Source organism: Mercenaria mercenaria, chromosome 3 (assembly GCF_021730395.1).
Source record: "Mercenaria mercenaria strain notata chromosome 3, MADL_Memer_1, whole genome shotgun sequence".
NCBI lineage: Eukaryota > Metazoa > Mollusca > Bivalvia > Venerida > Veneridae > Mercenaria > Mercenaria mercenaria.
The window spans coordinates 3,926,197-3,945,478 of NC_069363.1; the positions used below are offsets into that span (position 1 = coordinate 3,926,197).

A 19,282-nucleotide genomic window follows, 5' to 3' on the forward strand; every position below is an offset into this window, starting at 1 on the left:
TAGATTATAAGATGTTTGCAACACAAACTTTCAAGAACTTTATATATGTGTATTTTTCATTTTGTGGAGGGCCATAATGCTGGCCTAGCTGAGTAAAATCCCAAAGTGACACCCGGTGCAAAACTTTGTAAGCTATAAAACAATCCTCTTATGTTTTATGACTATAGGTTAAGTACATTTTTGACATACGTGCAGCACAAACTTCTATTTCAATTAATATATACATGTATATTTCACAAATTCGTTTTGCAAGAGCTTGCTCAAAGTTAGAGGATTTTAATGATACAAATCTTCATATCACCAAAGAATTATTACAACAGGGTTACCGTTAACAGAAACAAGTTTTTTGTATTAAAAGTCATTCTGACCATGACCTTTGGTTCATTCACTGCCCATGTGCAATGTGTCTGCAAAGTTTGATGATTGTGGCTCAAGAGGTTTTTAAAAATGTTGAGCAGAAAGTTTTTTGTACTAGCACTCGGTGTGATCTTGACCTTTGATCCAATGTCTTGAAAATAAATGCCCATGAGCAATGTTCATATCAAGGATCAATGATCAAAACTGTTCAGTTGGATAGGTAGACATATGTGTGTACTTGCAGATGATCTTCAGGCATATATAGAGTTCCTAAGGTAAAACTGTGTAAAACACTGATCCCTGTGTCACCCCAAATTGATTCACCAGACAAAGGGAGAATAAACTTGACAAGCACTTTCCCTAATAAATTTGTGGAGGAGATATTTTCTTGAATAAGTCCTTCTTTGTCTATGTAACAGCATATACCCCCTGTAGCAGCTCTGGCTTCATAGGGAGCTACTAGCTACAGATAAAACTTCGTACAGTTTGAATTTTTGGAGAAGATCAATGTCAGGTGGTTGCTATCAGCATACATCATCTGATGTGATCCAGACTGGTCAATTCCGACTTTGTGAAAAGACTAGAAAAGGATACAGTCCTTCATCTTCAATATCCACACCAATCTCGTCTGCTGCTTTTCTGAACCAATCATTATGCCTCTTGGACTTCTTGAACCTGAAACAACAAATACTTATGTGGCAGTCTTTGAAGTGACATCTTACAGATGTTGAAACTGTTATATTGTGCATAAAAACAGCCCACATGCATTAAAAGACCATTCTCTCTTCCTTTATGTATGTGTTATTAAAGAATTACACTAGAGACTCCTTAGGAAGTCTCTTATAGGTATTGTACTGTAGCTGTATCAAAATAAACGAACATTTTAAATAAAGTTTAAAAAGCAGTTGCTTCATGAATAGCTAAACAGTTATATTAATATTATCAATAAACAATAATGATGACAGTACATAAATCACTACATTTCAAAAGTATTATAAAGAATATGCACACATGAGTTATCCTTCTTGCATATATAAACAGGAAGAGGAAGTAAATTTATGTAAAACCTGGTTTAACCATTTTCTGTTCTAAAAAGAAAGAACAAATTAAATTCAGTTCAATATTTGTACAAGTGGTCAATTGTTTTACTCATAATCCAGGTAGGTTACAAAACGTTTTTACTTTTTTTATTTGTACCTGTAATTATCTCATTTTATTTTATGCTTTTCTGTGAAATACTGAAATTTAGCAGTGAAATCACTGTTTCAAACAGTGAAAATATCATTTTTATTTTTCACTGGTACGGAACTACATTTGAATGCGAAATGATATGAATTATAAATGATAGAAAATTCCTTGCAAAATATTCTTCAGTAAAGGTAAAGATGTATAAAAATTAAAAAAGGATCAAAAATCTTTACAGTTTATCATAGTGAAATGTAGAAGAAATCAGGAAACAGAACTATTCATAGTTTTTCTACAATTTTAGACATCTTGACGTCATGACATTTTGATGTTGTGATGCGATGCACGTGACATTGCACGGACAAACTGAATATAATTTGGTAAAAACGTTTTAAAATGCATAAAATAAATAGAAAAAAAATGTTTGTTTCAGTGTAAGATCGAAATATATTTCACCTGTGAACACCATAATTTACATTTTCACTCGTAGCTGCGCCAGTTGTGAAAATATTGCATTATAGTGTTCACTCAATGAAATATATTTCGATCCTACACTGAAGCAAACAAATATCCTCTATTTAACTCACATCTATTATATGGGATAAGCTACTTGCTCACATTTTTTTTTGTAACAATAAAGACCTCTTGCAAGTTTTCAAAAATAGTATCTGGTTAATATGGCCTAAAACATAAATAACAGAAGAGTGATTTTTTTTTTTGGAAAGATTAATATCAATATTTTTCATGGAACTTTTGGAAATATTTAATCTGTTTTCCTAATTTCATATATTCATCTATATAGAGACATCAAACTTTGTAAATGGACACTGTGAGATGTAAACGTAACCATATCTGTGAATCAGTATCCATATATGAATAAAATTCCCCCTGGCATCTATCAAATGCTTCTGAATAATGCAGTTCTGCTTAAGTCAGTGCTGGGTGTACATCTCAATAACTCTCATAAAAAGACACAATCAAATGGAGCTTTTTGCAACTAAATAACTAAACGGGTTGTAACAGAGATTTTTTTTTTATACTTGATTGTATTCTTTGCTTCAGAAGGATATCCTTATAGATTTAACGTTTTGTATTGTATCAGCACACTTAGTATGGTCACAGCAGTAATAGAAAGAGAAAATACACCCTTGTTAAATCCATTTTCTGTTTTGAACAAAAATGGACAAAAACATTTTTTATAAAATCAGTGTAAGGTAATTACAAGAGCTGTCCATAAGACAGCGGGCTCCACTATTTGGGGATTTGACAGTAAAATGAATATGTCTGAATAAGAGACCTCTGCTTTAAAAGAAAGATACACCAAGGGGCATAATTCCATCAAATACACAAATCTGAGTTATTAGAATTGCTACAACACATGCAGATGATGATGATGATAAAGATATATTTTGAGTTTCAAGTCATTATCTTATAAGAGTACCAAAGTTATGTCCAGAAAATGAAGTTTGTAAAAAATTTAAGTATAATTTGGTTGAAAATACAAATCAGAGTTATGGGGATTGTTACCACACATGCAGATGATGATGAAAAAGATACATTTTAAGTTTCAAGTCTTTACCTTATATTGCATTAAAGTATTATCCAGAAAGCGAAGATTGCAAAAAAGTTTCAGTATAAAAGGCGCATAATTCTGTCAAAAACACAATTAGAGTTATGGGGTATGTAGCCATACATGCAGATGATTATAAACAAATATTTTTAATTTCAAGTCATTATCTTTTAAAGTACCAAAGATATGTCTATAAACGAAGTTTTCAAAAAAAATTAACATGAAACAAATTCAAAGTATAACTCCTTGGTGACCTTGACCTTGTGTATAATGGGCCCAGCCCCTACACATACTTTGTTTGTATGCTGGACAATGTTTATGTGAAATTACAGTGTGATATAAGCAAAAGTAACAAAGATATGACAGAAAAACAAAGGTTGCCTAAAAACTTTAACCTTAAAAATAACCTAAGTATAAGACCTTGGTGACCTTGACCTTGGGTACAATGGGCCCAGTCCCTATACATATTTTGTTTGTATGCTGGACAATGTTTATGTAAAGTTACAATAAGATATAGATATAAGCAACAGTAACAAAGATATGACAGAAAAACAAAGGTTGCCAAAAAACTTTAACCTTAAAAATAACCCAAGTATAACAGCTTGGTGACCTTGACCTTGGGTATAATGGGCTCAGCCCATACACATACATTGTTTGTATACTGGACAATTTTTATGTGAAGTTACAGTACGATATAAGCAATAGTAACAAAGATATGACAGAAAAACAAAGGTTGCCAAAAAACTTTTAACTAAGAAGGGTCACACCGACACCAACGCCGACGCCGGGGCGAGTAGTATAGCCCCCCCTATTCTCCGAATAGTGGAGTTGAAACAAAACTTATTAAGTTAGTACTTCTAGTGTAGTAATGACTTTTATATAAGTAAATTTTCTTGTTTCACAGCTTTAAAAGTTTCTGAAACTATTATCTTAAACACTGTTGAGAACGCTCATTCAAATAATCATCTACTTAATCAATGAATAACGACAATATTAAATACAGACTTCAGAAGCTTCATATACTAATTCAGAATAAACCATAGAATACTTTTGAAAAAAAGTGCATGTCTCTTCATACCACTTCATAAATGGTAGGATAAACAGATACGCAATATCTGGGCATCGCAAAATGACGTTTTGGGAGAAATTCCAACAACATGTTGAGCCATACAATGCTCAAGATCCAAGTTAATTACTGTGGAAAATAGAAAGGAGAATCATTAAAAGTATATAGGAAATTGTATGCAACCATAAGAAAACAACAAAAGTAATGATAAAAGGGCCAAGGTGTCCCTTTTATCACTCATCCGAGTACCATAATTTTTAACTCAAGGTTAAGATAACTAGAGGTCAAGTTCACAAAAACTTTTGGTATATGTACGTATCATAATGTATAAGTTACTCTGCATATAAATGTTACATGGAAATTATTACTAAATCATGAGAACATAATTTACTCATTAATCGAAAGTCCTGTTACATGACTATGACTTTTGACAGTGTAAACATGACAATGATAACGATTTTGTTCACAAATGAGTCTCCTTGAGAATGTAAACAGTAAAATATGGCATTATTTGTTCATATACAGGCACATATCTCTCAGCCTACTGATCTTGTCTATATTTGCACTCTAGAGATATCGTCAGTATACACATTCCATGTGAGTATGGTTACGAATGGTTCAGGTTTAGGAGTATATCACCAAACAAGAACTGTCAGTTGACAGCGTGCTCGACTATTCTCAGTGTTTGATAGTATAATATAGGCTATGAGTAAAACTTTAACATTACAATAAGCATATTCTAAGTTGAAAAGGGGCCATAATTCAGTCAAAATGCTTGACAGAGTTGCCTCCTCCTTTTTACAGACTGGGGTCATGATGGTAAACAAGTATGCAAAATATGAAAGTAATATCTCAATGGACTTTGAAAATATTTGGGGTGGTACACAAACATTACAATAAGCATATTCTTAGTCGAAAAGGAGCCATAATTCAGTCAAAATGCTTGACAGAGTTTTCTGCTCCTGTTTACAGAATGGGGTCATGATGGTTAACAAGTATGCAAAATATCAAAGCAATATCTCAATGGACTTTGAAAATATTTGGGGTGGTACCCAAACTTTAACATTTGTGTGATGCTCACGCTATCTTTAATGCTAACGCCGATGCCGGGGCAAATAGGATAGCTCCCCTATTTTTCGAAAAGTCGAGTTAAAAATGGTAGAAGAACAACATCTTTACCAACAATCTACACATCAAATACATGTTTTACTGTACTATCCTGTATAACTAGATACTTTCTCAAAAAGTTGCCCCCCTTTAAAAATGAATCTATTTGTAAAGACACATGCAAATTCTGTAAACGAACATCCCCGCCCAATAAGCGATTCTGTGCCAAGTAATTTCAAAATACCTTAATGAATGTCATTGACCTGACACGAAACAGGTCCTTTAGACCTATAACCTCTAAGTTTGAATGTGATCTTGGAACTAGACGTTCTGCGCATGACACATCATCTCATTATGGAAAACAAATGTACTTAGTTATTCAGAAATCCTTTCATGGATGGCAGAGTTATGGACCGGACATAAACAGACCCTGTCAACATTTGACCTGCAAGTGTTTGTTTGTTTATGATGGGATTAATGTTGCACCAACTCAATTATAGGTCAATGGTAACTTTCCAGCTTTTTATGGTGGAAGAAGACCCTAGGTGCCACTTTAAGCATTATTTGAACAAGGGTTGGAACCCATGACCTTGACCTTGGAGCTGAGGGTCTGGTACTGGCCCACGACACATTGTCTCATTACGGGGACCATTTACGTAATTTTAGAATTCCTTCCTCTGAATGTTCAATCATCCTACAAAGTTTCAACATTCTGGGTCAAGTGGTTCTTAAGTTATTGACTGGAAACAGTTTTCCATGTCCTGGCCCCATACATACCATATCTCCAGCTGGGAGACTTTTTCTCTCATATTTTCAGTATATCTTCCGGTCTCCCACTGGGACATGAAAACCTCCCATAAAAAAAAATAAATTCAGAAAAAGAGTCATCTGTTCAAAAATATACCTCAAACCCAACTTATATAGACCTTTAGAAAATACTTTAAACTCAATATTGTGTAGCCCCGAAATACTCTTCAAACTCAATTTTGATAATTGTCTATAATACTTAGCTTGTTTACCAAGAGATACACGCCTGTGGCATTAATTATCTTACCACCTTCTGTCGCCACCTGCAAACAATTTAGCATTTAATCTTACCCATAGGCAATTGTAAACAATATTAGACTAATTCAATAACATCAAAGCCGCTGATCAATGGTTTTCAAAACAATATGAAAATCAGTCTTAAGGTGCTTCGCGGGGTTCCTACCAAAATTTCGAAGTATGAGATATAAGACTGATATTAAGTCTGTATGTACTAACATATCCTGTCTTTCATTTGGAGAAAAAAGAAAATCGTTCCGAGTCCACATTTCCTTTGAAGAGCACCATCTAGCGGCACATGTATTATTCAAGGGAAAACGCCGTTTTTCTGTAATAATTGCATTAAAATTAATGTTATTACATTTTTTCAAACTCAGGAATATAGCTAAATTTAATGTTATTGTTTACATGTTGCATTTTGTAAATTATATCATTTAGAAAATGCTTAAATAAAGAGATATCCGTAGTAGGGGTGGGGAAAAATAGCGAAAATATTCAATGTATTTCATGGCCGTTTAGCCGAAATAAAATAAAACGGAACGGTCAAAGTTCTTGATTTTCAAATATATTCTTTTTTTTTTCATTTCTGAACAAGAAAATAAAATAAAAATAGGGGGTCTTCACGGCAGATTTTTGGTAAATTTACTTTTTATTTGTTTGGTAATGTAAATATTGTGACGTTGATACGTCATTTATGGTGTTAACGTCACACAAACGTTTTGTTCATTATGTCCTTTAAAGATACATTTTTGTATATACAGGATGATGAAAGTACATAAAAATTAAATGTTTTTACTAAATAGATTCACATTATTTATAGTGATAAGTAATTTACGTATATATATAAGTATATTATATGTTTATATTATTATGTAAAATGTCATTTAAAAATGATGACCACGGACACCCTTGCCGTTTCTGTCAGGGTATTAAAATTTCAGCCTGTCTTAAATTCTATTAGACTAGCTGTCTGCAAGAACAGAGTCTACATTCACATAGATTTCTGAATACTGGCATCGTAATTAGCATTGCGTGCAACCAATACGTATCTGCTAAAATGTTTTATCCATTTTTGAAACAGTTTTAGAGCTAACTTAATGCATGAAGACTTCACTGTAATCAATTCATGGTACATTTTTAAGCCGTGGATCTCCAACGCAATGATCACAGTAATTCATTAAGGAAATATCCAGTTGGTGGTTGCTTGTAGACTTCACTATAATAATTTTAATTATGATACATTTGTGATCCATGATATGCAAAACTGTGAAAATAAAATCAACAGAAAAATCTGACAAGGTGCTTCAAAACGCATAAATGTAAAATCCCCATTTGATACTTGCATATCATAACTTCTGTTTACTTTGCGCTCAATGTCACGGACATTCTTTATGCGATGTTGCTCATTGCAGTCTGTCATAGCTGGAGCGGTCTTCTGTGCATGTCCTGAACTGATTATCAATCAGAGCGCACGGCAAAAATACGCAAATTATTGTACGACAGCATGCATTTAGTGTATAATATGTATAATATACTGACAAAAGGTTAGGGTTAGTATTACAATGGTCACAAAATATATACATTAAAGATAATTTTCATCCAAATTCCTTGAATCCGGTATATACCGGGGTCTGTAATTTATACAGGTGTTCCAGGTCTGCAGTGAGTTGCAGTCCTGAAATATCGGAATTTATTCGCATCTGCGTCAAAATGCACTTGTAATGTAACAGGTTTGAAAGGTTCGGAATATTGTATATTCTATAAATCATTGTTTAATATGCTACGTAGAAAGATGATAAACTATAATACTTGAATCTAAATTGAAAGGCTGAATTGTCAAACCTGTCACAAAACATGTAGCCCAAGGGTTAAACAGGTATACTTAGTTGTTTATATCATTTACTTCCGGGATCAAAGTTAGATATGTTAAGGAAAAAGGCACGACGAATTGTGTAATTTTACATAGCGGCTAGACTGCTTAATTAAATATATATGCTGAAATATAATTATCTAGGGGCAGTTAGATTTAGAGTTAGAGAGAGAAAGATGGGTTAAAAATGCTAGATTGATAAGGTCACCTTTACTTAATAATTTCTAGCTAAAATGTTATGTTTAAATATTAAAGACTGTTGCTATGATAAACAAGAGCTGTCGGATGACAGCGCGCTCGACTATTCGAAGAATTGATTGAAGAATGGGGTCAAAATATTTCCATAGATTTTCAGACAAAAGAAAAAAATGGATTCAGCAAAAAATGTTCCTGTATTTGTGGATTTCAATTAGTCTTGCACTAAATGGCAATGTGTGACCATGATGGCAAATATGTTAAGTTATATGTTAGGCAAAATATGGACTTGTATAAAAAATTTAACTAATTTCCAAGTCCAAAAAGGGTCATAATTCAGTCAAAATAGTTGACAGAGTTATGTACACTTGCCTACAGATGGAAATCATGTTGATATACTAGTGTTAAAAGTTTCAAAGCCACAGTTCAAATAGTTTTGACAAAAATTTTGAAGTTTAAAAAAGGGCCATAATTCAGCCAAAATAGTTGTCAGAGTTATGTACTCTTGCCTACAGATGGAAATCATAATGATAAACAAATGTTTAAAGTTTAAAAGCCATATGTCAAAATAATTTTATAGTCTTGACAAAACATGGACATATACCAAAACAGAACCAATTTCCAAGTTCAAAAAGGGCCATAATTCAGCCAAAAAAGATGACAGAGTTATGTACTCTTGCCTATTGATAGAGACTATAATACTGAACAAGATATAAAAGTTTCAAAGCCATTTGTCAAACACGTTACACAAAATATAAACTGGTACGAAAAACTTAACCAAGATTTCTAAGTCAGAAGGGGCCATAATTCAGCCGAAATTCTTGATGGAGTTATGTACTCTTGCCTACAACTGGACCTGGTGATGGTAAACAAGTGTTGAAAGTTTCAAAGCTTTATCTCAAAAGACTTTGTCAAAATGAAGACTGGTACGAAAAACTTAACCAAGAATTCTAAGTCAAAAAGGGGCAATAATTCAACCAAAATGCTTGATGGAGTTATGTACTCTTGCCTACAACTGGACATGGTGATGGTAAACAAGTGTTGAAAGTTTCAAAGCTTTATCTCAAAAGACTTTGTCAAAATATGAACTGGTACGAAAAACTGAACCAAGATTTCTAAGTCAAAAGGGGCCATAATTCAGTCAAAATGCTTGACAGAGTTATGTACTCTTGCCTATAATTGGACATGGTGATGGTAAACAAGTGTTGAAAGTTTCAAAGCTTTATCTCAAAAGACTTTGTCAAAATGTGGACTGGTACGAAAAACTTAACCAGGGTGTGATGCCGACGCCGACGCCGACGCCGTGGTGAGTAGGATAGCTCTACTTATTCTTCGAATAGTCGAGCTAATAAAACTGGTTAAAAGGTTATGTTTGTTGTATTAAATGGCCACACTACGTTACACACTTTTACACTAAATACCAGTTAAATATTTTTTTTTCAGCATTCTGGCGAAAACATTTCAATGTACATGTGGTGGTTTTATATATTTCTTAGTTTTATCCATCTTTTTAAATTTTTGAAACACAAAAAGAAATGCACGAGATAAAATCATAGTGGTTACTTTTTTGATATTACATTCAGCACTGGAATACCATACTTCGATTTTGGAACAAAACCTTCATCAAATAAGAATGATCCCAATTTGCCGCCCAAATTCTATAATCGAAACTTTTTGTATGTACAACAGTGAACAATGTCAAAAGTGCGTTTCCTTGAAAACTTCTGACAGAAACAGCCGGTCTGAACAATGAACGCATATTGATGTTTTAGCCACCCTTCAAAATGTTCTTTTTCGTTAAAAATGTATTTCATTTTTGTCTGGAAAACAGTTTCACCACATTTTGTATTTTGTATCTTTGTTGTTAGCTAGTCACTTGAAATATTGAAAAACAATAAGGAATGTCGTTCCGTTTCACACTTAAACATTTCATACAAAAGGTAAAATGAGCTGCGCCATGAGAAAACCAACATAATGGTTTTGCATCCGCACAGTCTGGTCAGAATCCATGCTGTTGGCTAACAGTTTCTCTAATTGCAATAGGCTTTGGAAGCGAACAGCATGGAGTCTTGACAAGACTGCGCGGATGCGCAGGCTTGTCTGGATCCATGCTGGTCGCAAAGCCAGTATGTTGGTTTTCACATGGCGCGGCTCAATGTAAATTTGCAAATCACTCTTTTTTTCTATTTTCTTGTCGGGGAATAATTAAAGAAACCTATATTTGAAAATAAAGAATTTTGACAACTCCGTTTTAATTCATAGCGGATAAACTGATAAGATTTTTTCTACACCCCCACCCCCGTCCCCCCAACACTTTACTAACCCTTAAATACGGAGCCAGATACGCGAGTTATGCAATATTAAACATTTTCATAAAAAATTCAACCACTTATACCATATTCAGTAGTAATAGTATATGTTTTAGCGCGACATATTCACATTTTGTGCCAAAATATTACTAGATAATATACTTTGACTGCAAAATATGCAACAATGTACATCATGTGAATATATTCAAATAAAAAAGATTCTAAAGATTTCTGTGAACTCTGAAGGTCCTGTTCATATCAATGAAAGACATAATGAAATCAGCGTTTGCGCGACGTTAACGCCGTCATTGTGTATCAACGTCACAAAATTTACATTACCAAAACAAATAAAAAGTAAATTTACAAAAAATCTGCCGTGAAGACCCCCTATTTTTATTTTATTTTCTTGTTCAGAAATGATTAAAGAAGAATATATTTATAAATCAAGAACTTTGACCGTTCCGTTTTATTTTATTTCGGCTAAACGGCCATGAAATACATTGAATACTTTCGCTATTTTTCCCCACCCCTACTACGGATATCTCTTTATTTAAGCATTTTCCAAATGAAATAGTTTACAAAACGCAACATGCAAACAATAACATTGAATTTAGCTATATTCCTGAGTTTGAAAAAATGTAATAACATTAATTCTAATGAGATTATTACAGTAAAACGGTGATTTCCCTTGAAAAATACATATGCCGCCAGGTGGCGCTCTTCAAAGGAAAAGTGGACTAGGAACGACTTTCTTTTTTCCCCAAATGAAAGACAGGAGATGTTAGTACATACAGACCTAATATCAGTCTTATATCTCATACTTCGAAATTTTCGTAGGAACCCCGCGAACCACCTTAAAATCATGTCAGTTTACCGTCACCTGCCAATACGTTTTCAATGACCTCATATTTATCAAGCGATCAGAAGGTGAGACAGTTTAGTGCTTTAATACACAGAGTTTATGATTTTCAATCTAATTTCGCAACATGCGAAAAATCAACCACGATTTAACAAAAAATGAGAAGTTAATGTCAGAAACTACACAGAATTTCAGACAAACAAGAATTCTGATAAGTAAATTTTATGAAATAAATTTCAATTCATACTGCCCTAAGAATTGACGCATTCCTTTGTGATATTGTCATGTTACAATAATTAACAGCAGAATTATTCCCAGTTTAAATACATGTAGTTTAATCTAAATATGGACAATCCAGTAAGGAACAACTTTAATTCATTTTTGTTTTAACAAATTCATTTCTGAAAAGAAACGACTGCCCTTAAAAGACTATTTTGGCATGATCTGTTCAATCTCTCTGCAATCTTTTGAGTATTGTATGCTAAAACATGTCAAAAAGACCACTCTCTCCAAATGCAAAAGCATCAAGTGGAACACAATAAAAATAAAGCAATAACAAAGTATCTGGTTCAATCTTTCATGGAATTCTGAATTTCATTGGATTAAGTAAATTGCTATAAGTAATAATCATGCATTCTATACACAACTGTTGGCTCCACTCAATTTAATATTTTTTCATGAAAACGGCTATTTAGCCCAAAAAAATGAGCGAATTAAATGCTCCCTTATTTTTACCCGAAAGATAATAGGTAAGCGTAGATTTCTAGGAAACACATATCTCCCTTAAAAAAAGCCCTGTTGAGGCAAATCTCCCTTATTGACCATCTGAAAATATGGCATGTATTTGGCCCCTGTGACACTGACATTTGATCAAGTGACCCAAAAACAATAGGTGTCATCAACTCCATACATCCTATCACTCTATGAAGATTGAAGCTTCTATGTCAAATGGTTCTCCAGATTGGAAATGAAGTTTGATGGATGGACAAGGCAAAAACAATGATTCTTTTTATAGACCCTTAACTCCACAAAAAGTCAATCAAGCAAAACATCTTAAATCTGTGCAGCAAGGCTTAGTACTAATCAGTCATATAGTTTAATTCAAATGAAGTCAAAAGAATAGGGGAAATAGTTCAGAAAAACTTAAAAAATCCCAAAAGAAGTTTCAAAGAAGTAATCCCTACAGACCTTGTGATAGATAGACTGCTAGGTGGATGGACAGACCGACAGACAGCAAAAAAATCAATACACCTATCTCACCTACTTATGAGGATACATAATTAGATTAACTCTTCAGAATCTTAAATTGGTTAAGGAGACCTGAAATGTCATATATAAATATATCTACACGCAAGGACCTCCACTGTCTTTTGACTATAATTTTCGACGTATTTTGTCAACCAATCTTCATTGTAAGAATGTTTCAAAGCTGAGTTACCTTTGCATAAATCAGGAAAAGGTATTAGTTTGGTATAATCATGACAGAAATATGTTAAACACTAGATGCGTGTCCTTAGCAGACACTTGCCCCCCACTCCTGCCACTGTGAGACATTTTTAAGATGTTTGCAACACAAACTTTTAAGAACTTAATGTGTATTTTTCACTTACTCTGACTGATAAAAATTTGGAACAAAACCTAAGGTGCACAACTTCATATGCTTAATAATATTCTTATGATGTTTCATCACTCTTGGTCATATACATGTACTTTTTGAGATATGTGCAACATAACTTTTATGCCTTTTATGCCTATTTTGTTACAAAAACAAGAGCCATAACTCTAAAATGAGTGATATCTCTAACAAAAACCAGATGCAAACTTCACAGGCTGAATAATATTCCTGTAATGTTTCATAACACTGAGTTATATACTTTTTGAGATACATGCGACACAAACAAAGGCCCTTTTTATGCATAAGTCAAGGGCCATATATGTAGTCTGACTATGAGATCCAAATCTAAATCCCTGGGGCACAGCTTCCCTGCTGAATTACAATCTGGTCAGGTTTGATGACTCTAGGTCAAACACTTTTTGAGAAACCCGTCTTAAACAGCCAGCCAAGAGAGTGGGAAAAAGTGGCAGCTTACAGCAGGTGGCTGCTTAATGCAGGTAATTTATAGAATTAATGACATTTTTGGGATAGGTTAAGACAGGCTGACTGCTGAATAGAGGTGACCCCTAAAGCAGGTTTTACTTTATGAACCACATAATTTTGGACAGACAGAGGGATGGACAGACTGACAGGGGCAAATCTAAGTGTCCTCTCAAAATTTTGGGGTATACAATTTTTTTTTATAATATCTGTTGATCACAGTTAGAAATTTGCTCTCATACTGATAACTGCATTTGCTATATATCTATTACTAGGTAGCTATTTCAAAATATTGACATCTTTATAGCTCATTTACTAATATCTTTAACACAAAACTTTTACAACTCTGTCAAAGAACATACTCTTATATGGTACCTATCATGAAAACCATACACGTTTCCCCTCTTCTAGCTAATCAAGAAGGATCAACCATGGTGACAATTGTATTTTTTTTTTTTCAGAATGTTTCATTTACCTGATTACACACATAATGTGTCACTGTGGCTGTCACAGGTAATGAGTGATATTGGTGTGAATGAGAAGATGGTGATTAAGAGAAGAAGAGCTTGCTTACTGCAAGAAGCTATAGCAGATACTTCCCTACAACTGGAAGACTGGTATGTTTCATTTTATGAGCTTGGCAGTCAAGTAGAAGCCACAACAACACAAGAACTAAATTCAGATTATGATCACCTTCTGGTTCAGAATACTTCAAATGTGATTCAGGACTTGAGTGATTGGGAACTGGGTAAAGCAAACTACCTGATGATACAGGATGAGACTGTATCACCTGGCTATTGTCTTCTACAATGTCTCAGAGATGATGCTCCACTTCCACTGGATAGTATACCTAATAAATTTGGTTACAGGGACAGTTCAGGGCGAATATTACTGAGGAACACAGTATTTAATGATGTAGCTGAAACCGGAGACGTAAAACATGGTCCAGCTTATACACGACAAGGAAGACCTGGGTATTCTGATACTGATGCAGTTCTTGCTATACCATGTAAGACATGGCCTCGCATAGCCAGACGGTTTTTAGACCATCAGGGTGTAGGTGTGTGGCCTCTAGATGAAATAAAACTGTATTGTAGCACTTCTCGATGTTTTGTTGTTGGTGTTGGAAGTAAGGGAAATGCAAACGAAGAGCTTGAATGGAGAATATCAACATCTCTAGCAGAACGCTGTTTGATGTTTAATCTTAACATTACACAAATTCGCTGTTACATATTGATGAAAATGATTTTAAATACGTACATTAAACCACAGTTTGAAGATACTATTTCAAGTTTTATATGTAAAACAAGCATGTTTCATTGTAAGCCTAACACACACTATAACTTTTGGAAAGAGAATAACCTACTCTTCTGTCTCACATTGTGTTTAATAGCATTGTATAACTGTATTTTATATGAGAACTGTCCATACTTTATCATTAATGAAAATAACTTGATGGCAGGACGTATTTCACCTGAAACAAAGCAACAGCTGCTTGAAATAATGCATTTCCTTATTAACAGCATGGGGACTGCATTACTTGGAATTGAATATGATGAACTTGGTGTCAGGCTTGAGTAGAGGTGCGCGGTATTACCGGTATACCGGTAACCGTGGTACCATCTTCCCGTGGTACGATACTGCGGTACCATCGGGGAATACCGGTATTTTAGGGAAGCACTGGGTCACATATATATAGGTCGCGCTTGTTTGAAGTTCGATTCGTGCACCCGTTTGATAAACCAGTAACGTTTATGAAAGCTTCATCAGATCGTTTTCAAACAAAAAATAATAAATTTCGACTGAACATTTTCCATACTATTTATTTCTTTTTTAATATGTGCAAATACATACTGGGATATTTTAAACTATCATCATTTAAACAAGAAGTCGGGACTTGCCGAATTTAGGCCTAAAAAATGTTGTGGTTAGGGTCACCTGACCCTACCTAGCAAAAGGCTCCGAAAAAAAAAAAAAAATAACAATTATTGGTAATTATTCTGTTGATAAACTAAGTAATTGGCCTTGTTTTCTCATCATCAATTAAAACCCCCTCAAAGAGCCAAAAGAAGTGTGTCGGAATCAAGTGGAGATCAAAGCGGTATAGTTGCCCGAGATTGTCATGACATTACGTCATGTTTTCGCGCCATGTGACACATCACTGTCTGATCGTACCGCCTCGGTATTTTAAATTGCTGGGAAGAAGTCAATAAAAAAAAGTTCCTTTTTTAATTTTTTTTTGAAAGCGAATGTGCAATATTCCGTATTAACTGACAGGTAAATGTGTCAAAAGATAATAGTAGATATCCTACCTCTGTGATTATTTTGCCCTCAAGGAATTTACATTATTGTGAGAAGAATATCTTACATAGTGTCGTGTCAAAAAATAAGTGTACAAAGATTCATTTAATTCTTATTAAAAACCACGACATCATACTGCTTTATTTTCAAACCACATTTCTATCTACGTCCACGAGGTCACGTAACCTTACGGAAATCTGCTAGCCAAAGATCGTTTTACTCCATGTATTTAAATTGCTGCCGCTTTTTCATTATTTAAGATTTTTTTAATTCTGTTTTTTTTGTACTTTCTGGTCAAAAGTCTGAATTGTATGACCATAGTATGTATTATTTATTTACTTTTAGAAATAAAGAAATAATTAAGATCGCACTGTTTGAAATTTTACAAATAATTATATGAAAATTCGATGGATTTTATAGAATTTTGCCTACATTTCTGTCGATATCTTATTAAAATCGTTATAGAATTCAAACTGTATTACTTCTCAAGCGGTGATGAAAATTTGAAGCGATTATGTTAAAGAATGAATGCACTATGCGCGTTTTTCGTGTACGTGTCGATATTTAAAACAAAAGTAACGGCGATGTAAATGAGATATTACGATAGGTCGCAAGTGCTCGTGGAATGGAAAATTACCGGCATGACCGTATTGATATCTTTACGATTCGCGGGTAAATTCCACGAAATCCAGGTTATTTTTCTGGATGTAATTTCTGAATTTGGTAAGTTACGACGTAAAAACCACTTGCCCGATCGGCTGAGTATGCCGGACAGTCGGACCAGCCTCGAATCGTAAAACGGCGGTCCGCGCCAATATCTTTCGGACCGACGAATTTGGCGATGTCTGGCGTCGAAAAATACAGCAAGGTCGGAGCCTTTTGCTAGGTAGGGTCGGGTGACCCGAACCACAACATTTTTTTAGGCCTAAATTCGGTGAGTCCCGACATCTTGTTTAAATGATGATAGTTTAAAATATCCCAGTATGTATTTGCACGTATTAAAAAAGAAATAAATAGTATGGAAAATGTTCAGTCGAAATTTATTATTTTTTGTTTGAAAACGATCTGATGAAGCCTTCATAAACGTTACTGGTTTATCAAACGGGTGCACGAATCGAACTTCAAACAAGCGCGACCTATATATATGTGACCCAGTGCTTCCCTTGAGACAATATGGTGTCTTCCGACGAATACACGCTGGTAAAAAATACTAAGGGTCATTAATCTAACTAGTCATTAGTCAAGTTAATATTCCAGTGTATTTTTTTTCTTTAATTCTAGTCAGTAACTAGTCTTCGTTGTTGCTCATAATAAATGAAGTATTTCTGAGAGTTTTTCAATATTTTTATGACCACTACCATAGCTGTAAGTCTTACGATAAATATGGTGGTATACCGTGGTATATACCGTGGTAATTAGGAAAAAACCGTGGTATACCGCGGTATTTTTTTCAAGGCGGTACCCAGCCCTAGGCTTGAGTGTAAGCTAACAGGATGGTATGATCTAGTTAATATCATACAGCCTGTTTTTGAGGCAGAGAAAAATATTTCAGGAAATTCATCATATAACAGAGCTTTATATGTGTGTACTTTCAATAATGAAAGGTTTTTATCAGTTTGTAGTTACGGAACACCTGTACAGACACTTTTAAAGTTCATATTAAGACTAACTAAGTTTCGTGAAAGTGAGGGATACCAGAAGATAGCTTGTAATCTTTTAGCACCATTTCTGTGTACATCACTGGGATCTGCCCTGGAATCCATCAGCTTTCATCAATACAACAGTATATCACAAGAAGCTCTCACTTGGATGTCATTAGGTTTGAACTCGGATGTTTCATCTAGTAGACTGAAACTAGCTTCCATGTTCTACAGTAATGGAGATAATCACAGAAATGAAATGATTCTCAGAGACATTGAAGACAATTATGACCTTAATTTGGTTGAACCTATTTGTGCATGTTATCTCCTCATCAGACAAAATATAAAAGATACATTTAATGAAACAGTAGCTGATCATGATGAAGAAGCTATGCAGTATACTACAGCATTCTGTGTCAGGTTCTTGCCCTGTGAAATTAACTGTGTCCCACAAGAACTGAGACATGAAATGTTCAGATCTACAGAAGAGGATCTGACTTACAGAGGTGTAGATGATTTCTGGATGGACTGGGCTGTGGTGGATTCTCTGCCTTACCTCTACTTCCTACAATACAAGACCTATAGCTACCTCGGGAGACATGACGAAACACAAGCTGCCCTCTCATGTCTTATCTATACCATTGACAATGAAGTTAACCTTGGACATCGGGAAACAGCCCTTAATCTGCTAGGACAGTGTATGGAGCAAAAAGGCCAACCTATAGATGCTTTACGTTGTTATTTACTATCTCTTAAACAACGAGAAAGAAACAATGCTGCAAAAGTCCATATTTGTCGGCTTTTATGCACAATGATAAACACCAACTAAATATGATATATCTGACTGGTACTTCTCTAGTTTCAAAGACCAAACTAGACCATGCTTATTTGGTAAAATATAACAAACTGTTATGAGTCAGCAGACTTACTGAGTTTACCATAATAGTGGGGCAGCTAAAGGTGTGACAGTGTTAAATGAATCAAGAGCACTGTCAAAATACTTAGTTATAGTAATTAAAGTTTGATTTTAAATACTATATAAAACACTACATACATGTTTATGAAAAGTAGGAATGACATACACTGCAAAGACATTTTTGATATCTACTCAGCTATAGTGAAAACATATCAATATATATTTTTGTGTATTACATTTACAATTTTAACTTTCAAATTATGGACAAACACATTGATTTTACTTCTTCAACTGCTACATAATAAATATATTTCATCAAAGAAAAAACAATAGGATAGTTTTATCAATGTTACATCTGTTGTAAAAGTGGGGGACAAGAGGTAAATTGTAAAGTATTTCAAGGATCAGAAAAAAGTGTGCAAAACATTTCAAATCATAAGAGAGCTACTTGATACCTGTTTATCACCAGAATGCACTGTAAAGAGAAAGGTCTGCCTTTTTTGTATAGTTATCACCAATATTTGTGAGAGATGTCAGAAGCAGGGGCAACTTTTATCCCCATTAAGTGAAAAACATACTACATGTATTTTTAAGGCAGAAAAGGGTCATAATTTCTCCACACATTTTGGGTAAAATTGGGTAGACATGACTGAATTATTTAAAAGAAGGTTTCACATAGAACACCAAAAGCTCAGATGGTAGTTTTACTTATTAACTGACTTTTGCCTTACCTACCTGGAAAACCATTGCCAACCCCGCAGGAGGCTA

General features: G+C 34.2%; 2 protein-coding genes and 1 long non-coding RNA gene across 3 annotated transcripts in view; 1 reads left to right on the forward strand and 2 right to left on the reverse strand.

Annotated features, from left to right (window-relative positions):
* Positions 1-19,282, reverse strand: part of LOC128555467 (uncharacterized) — a 238,562-nt gene that overhangs the window by 177,798 nt on the left and 41,482 nt on the right. The window lies entirely within an intron of this gene.
* The window catches only part of LOC123525557 (ATP-dependent RNA helicase DDX24-like), a 56,459-nt gene that overhangs the window by 4,848 nt on the left and 32,329 nt on the right, over positions 1-19,282 (reverse strand). The window contains exon 16 of the mRNA XM_045304690.2: positions 952-1,032. Within this exon, the coding sequence (XP_045160625.2) occupies positions 952-1,032 (81 nt within the window). The remainder of the gene's footprint in view (positions 1-951; positions 1,033-19,282) is intronic.
* On the forward strand, positions 1,411-18,846 carry LOC123525558 (uncharacterized). The gene is made up of 3 exons (XM_045304691.2): positions 1,411-1,517; positions 14,119-15,228; positions 17,431-18,846. The coding sequence occupies exons 2-3, from the start codon at positions 14,120-14,122 to the stop codon at positions 18,425-18,427; spliced, it is 2,106 nt and encodes a 701-aa protein (XP_045160626.2). The 5' UTR covers positions 1,411-1,517; position 14,119; the 3' UTR covers positions 18,428-18,846.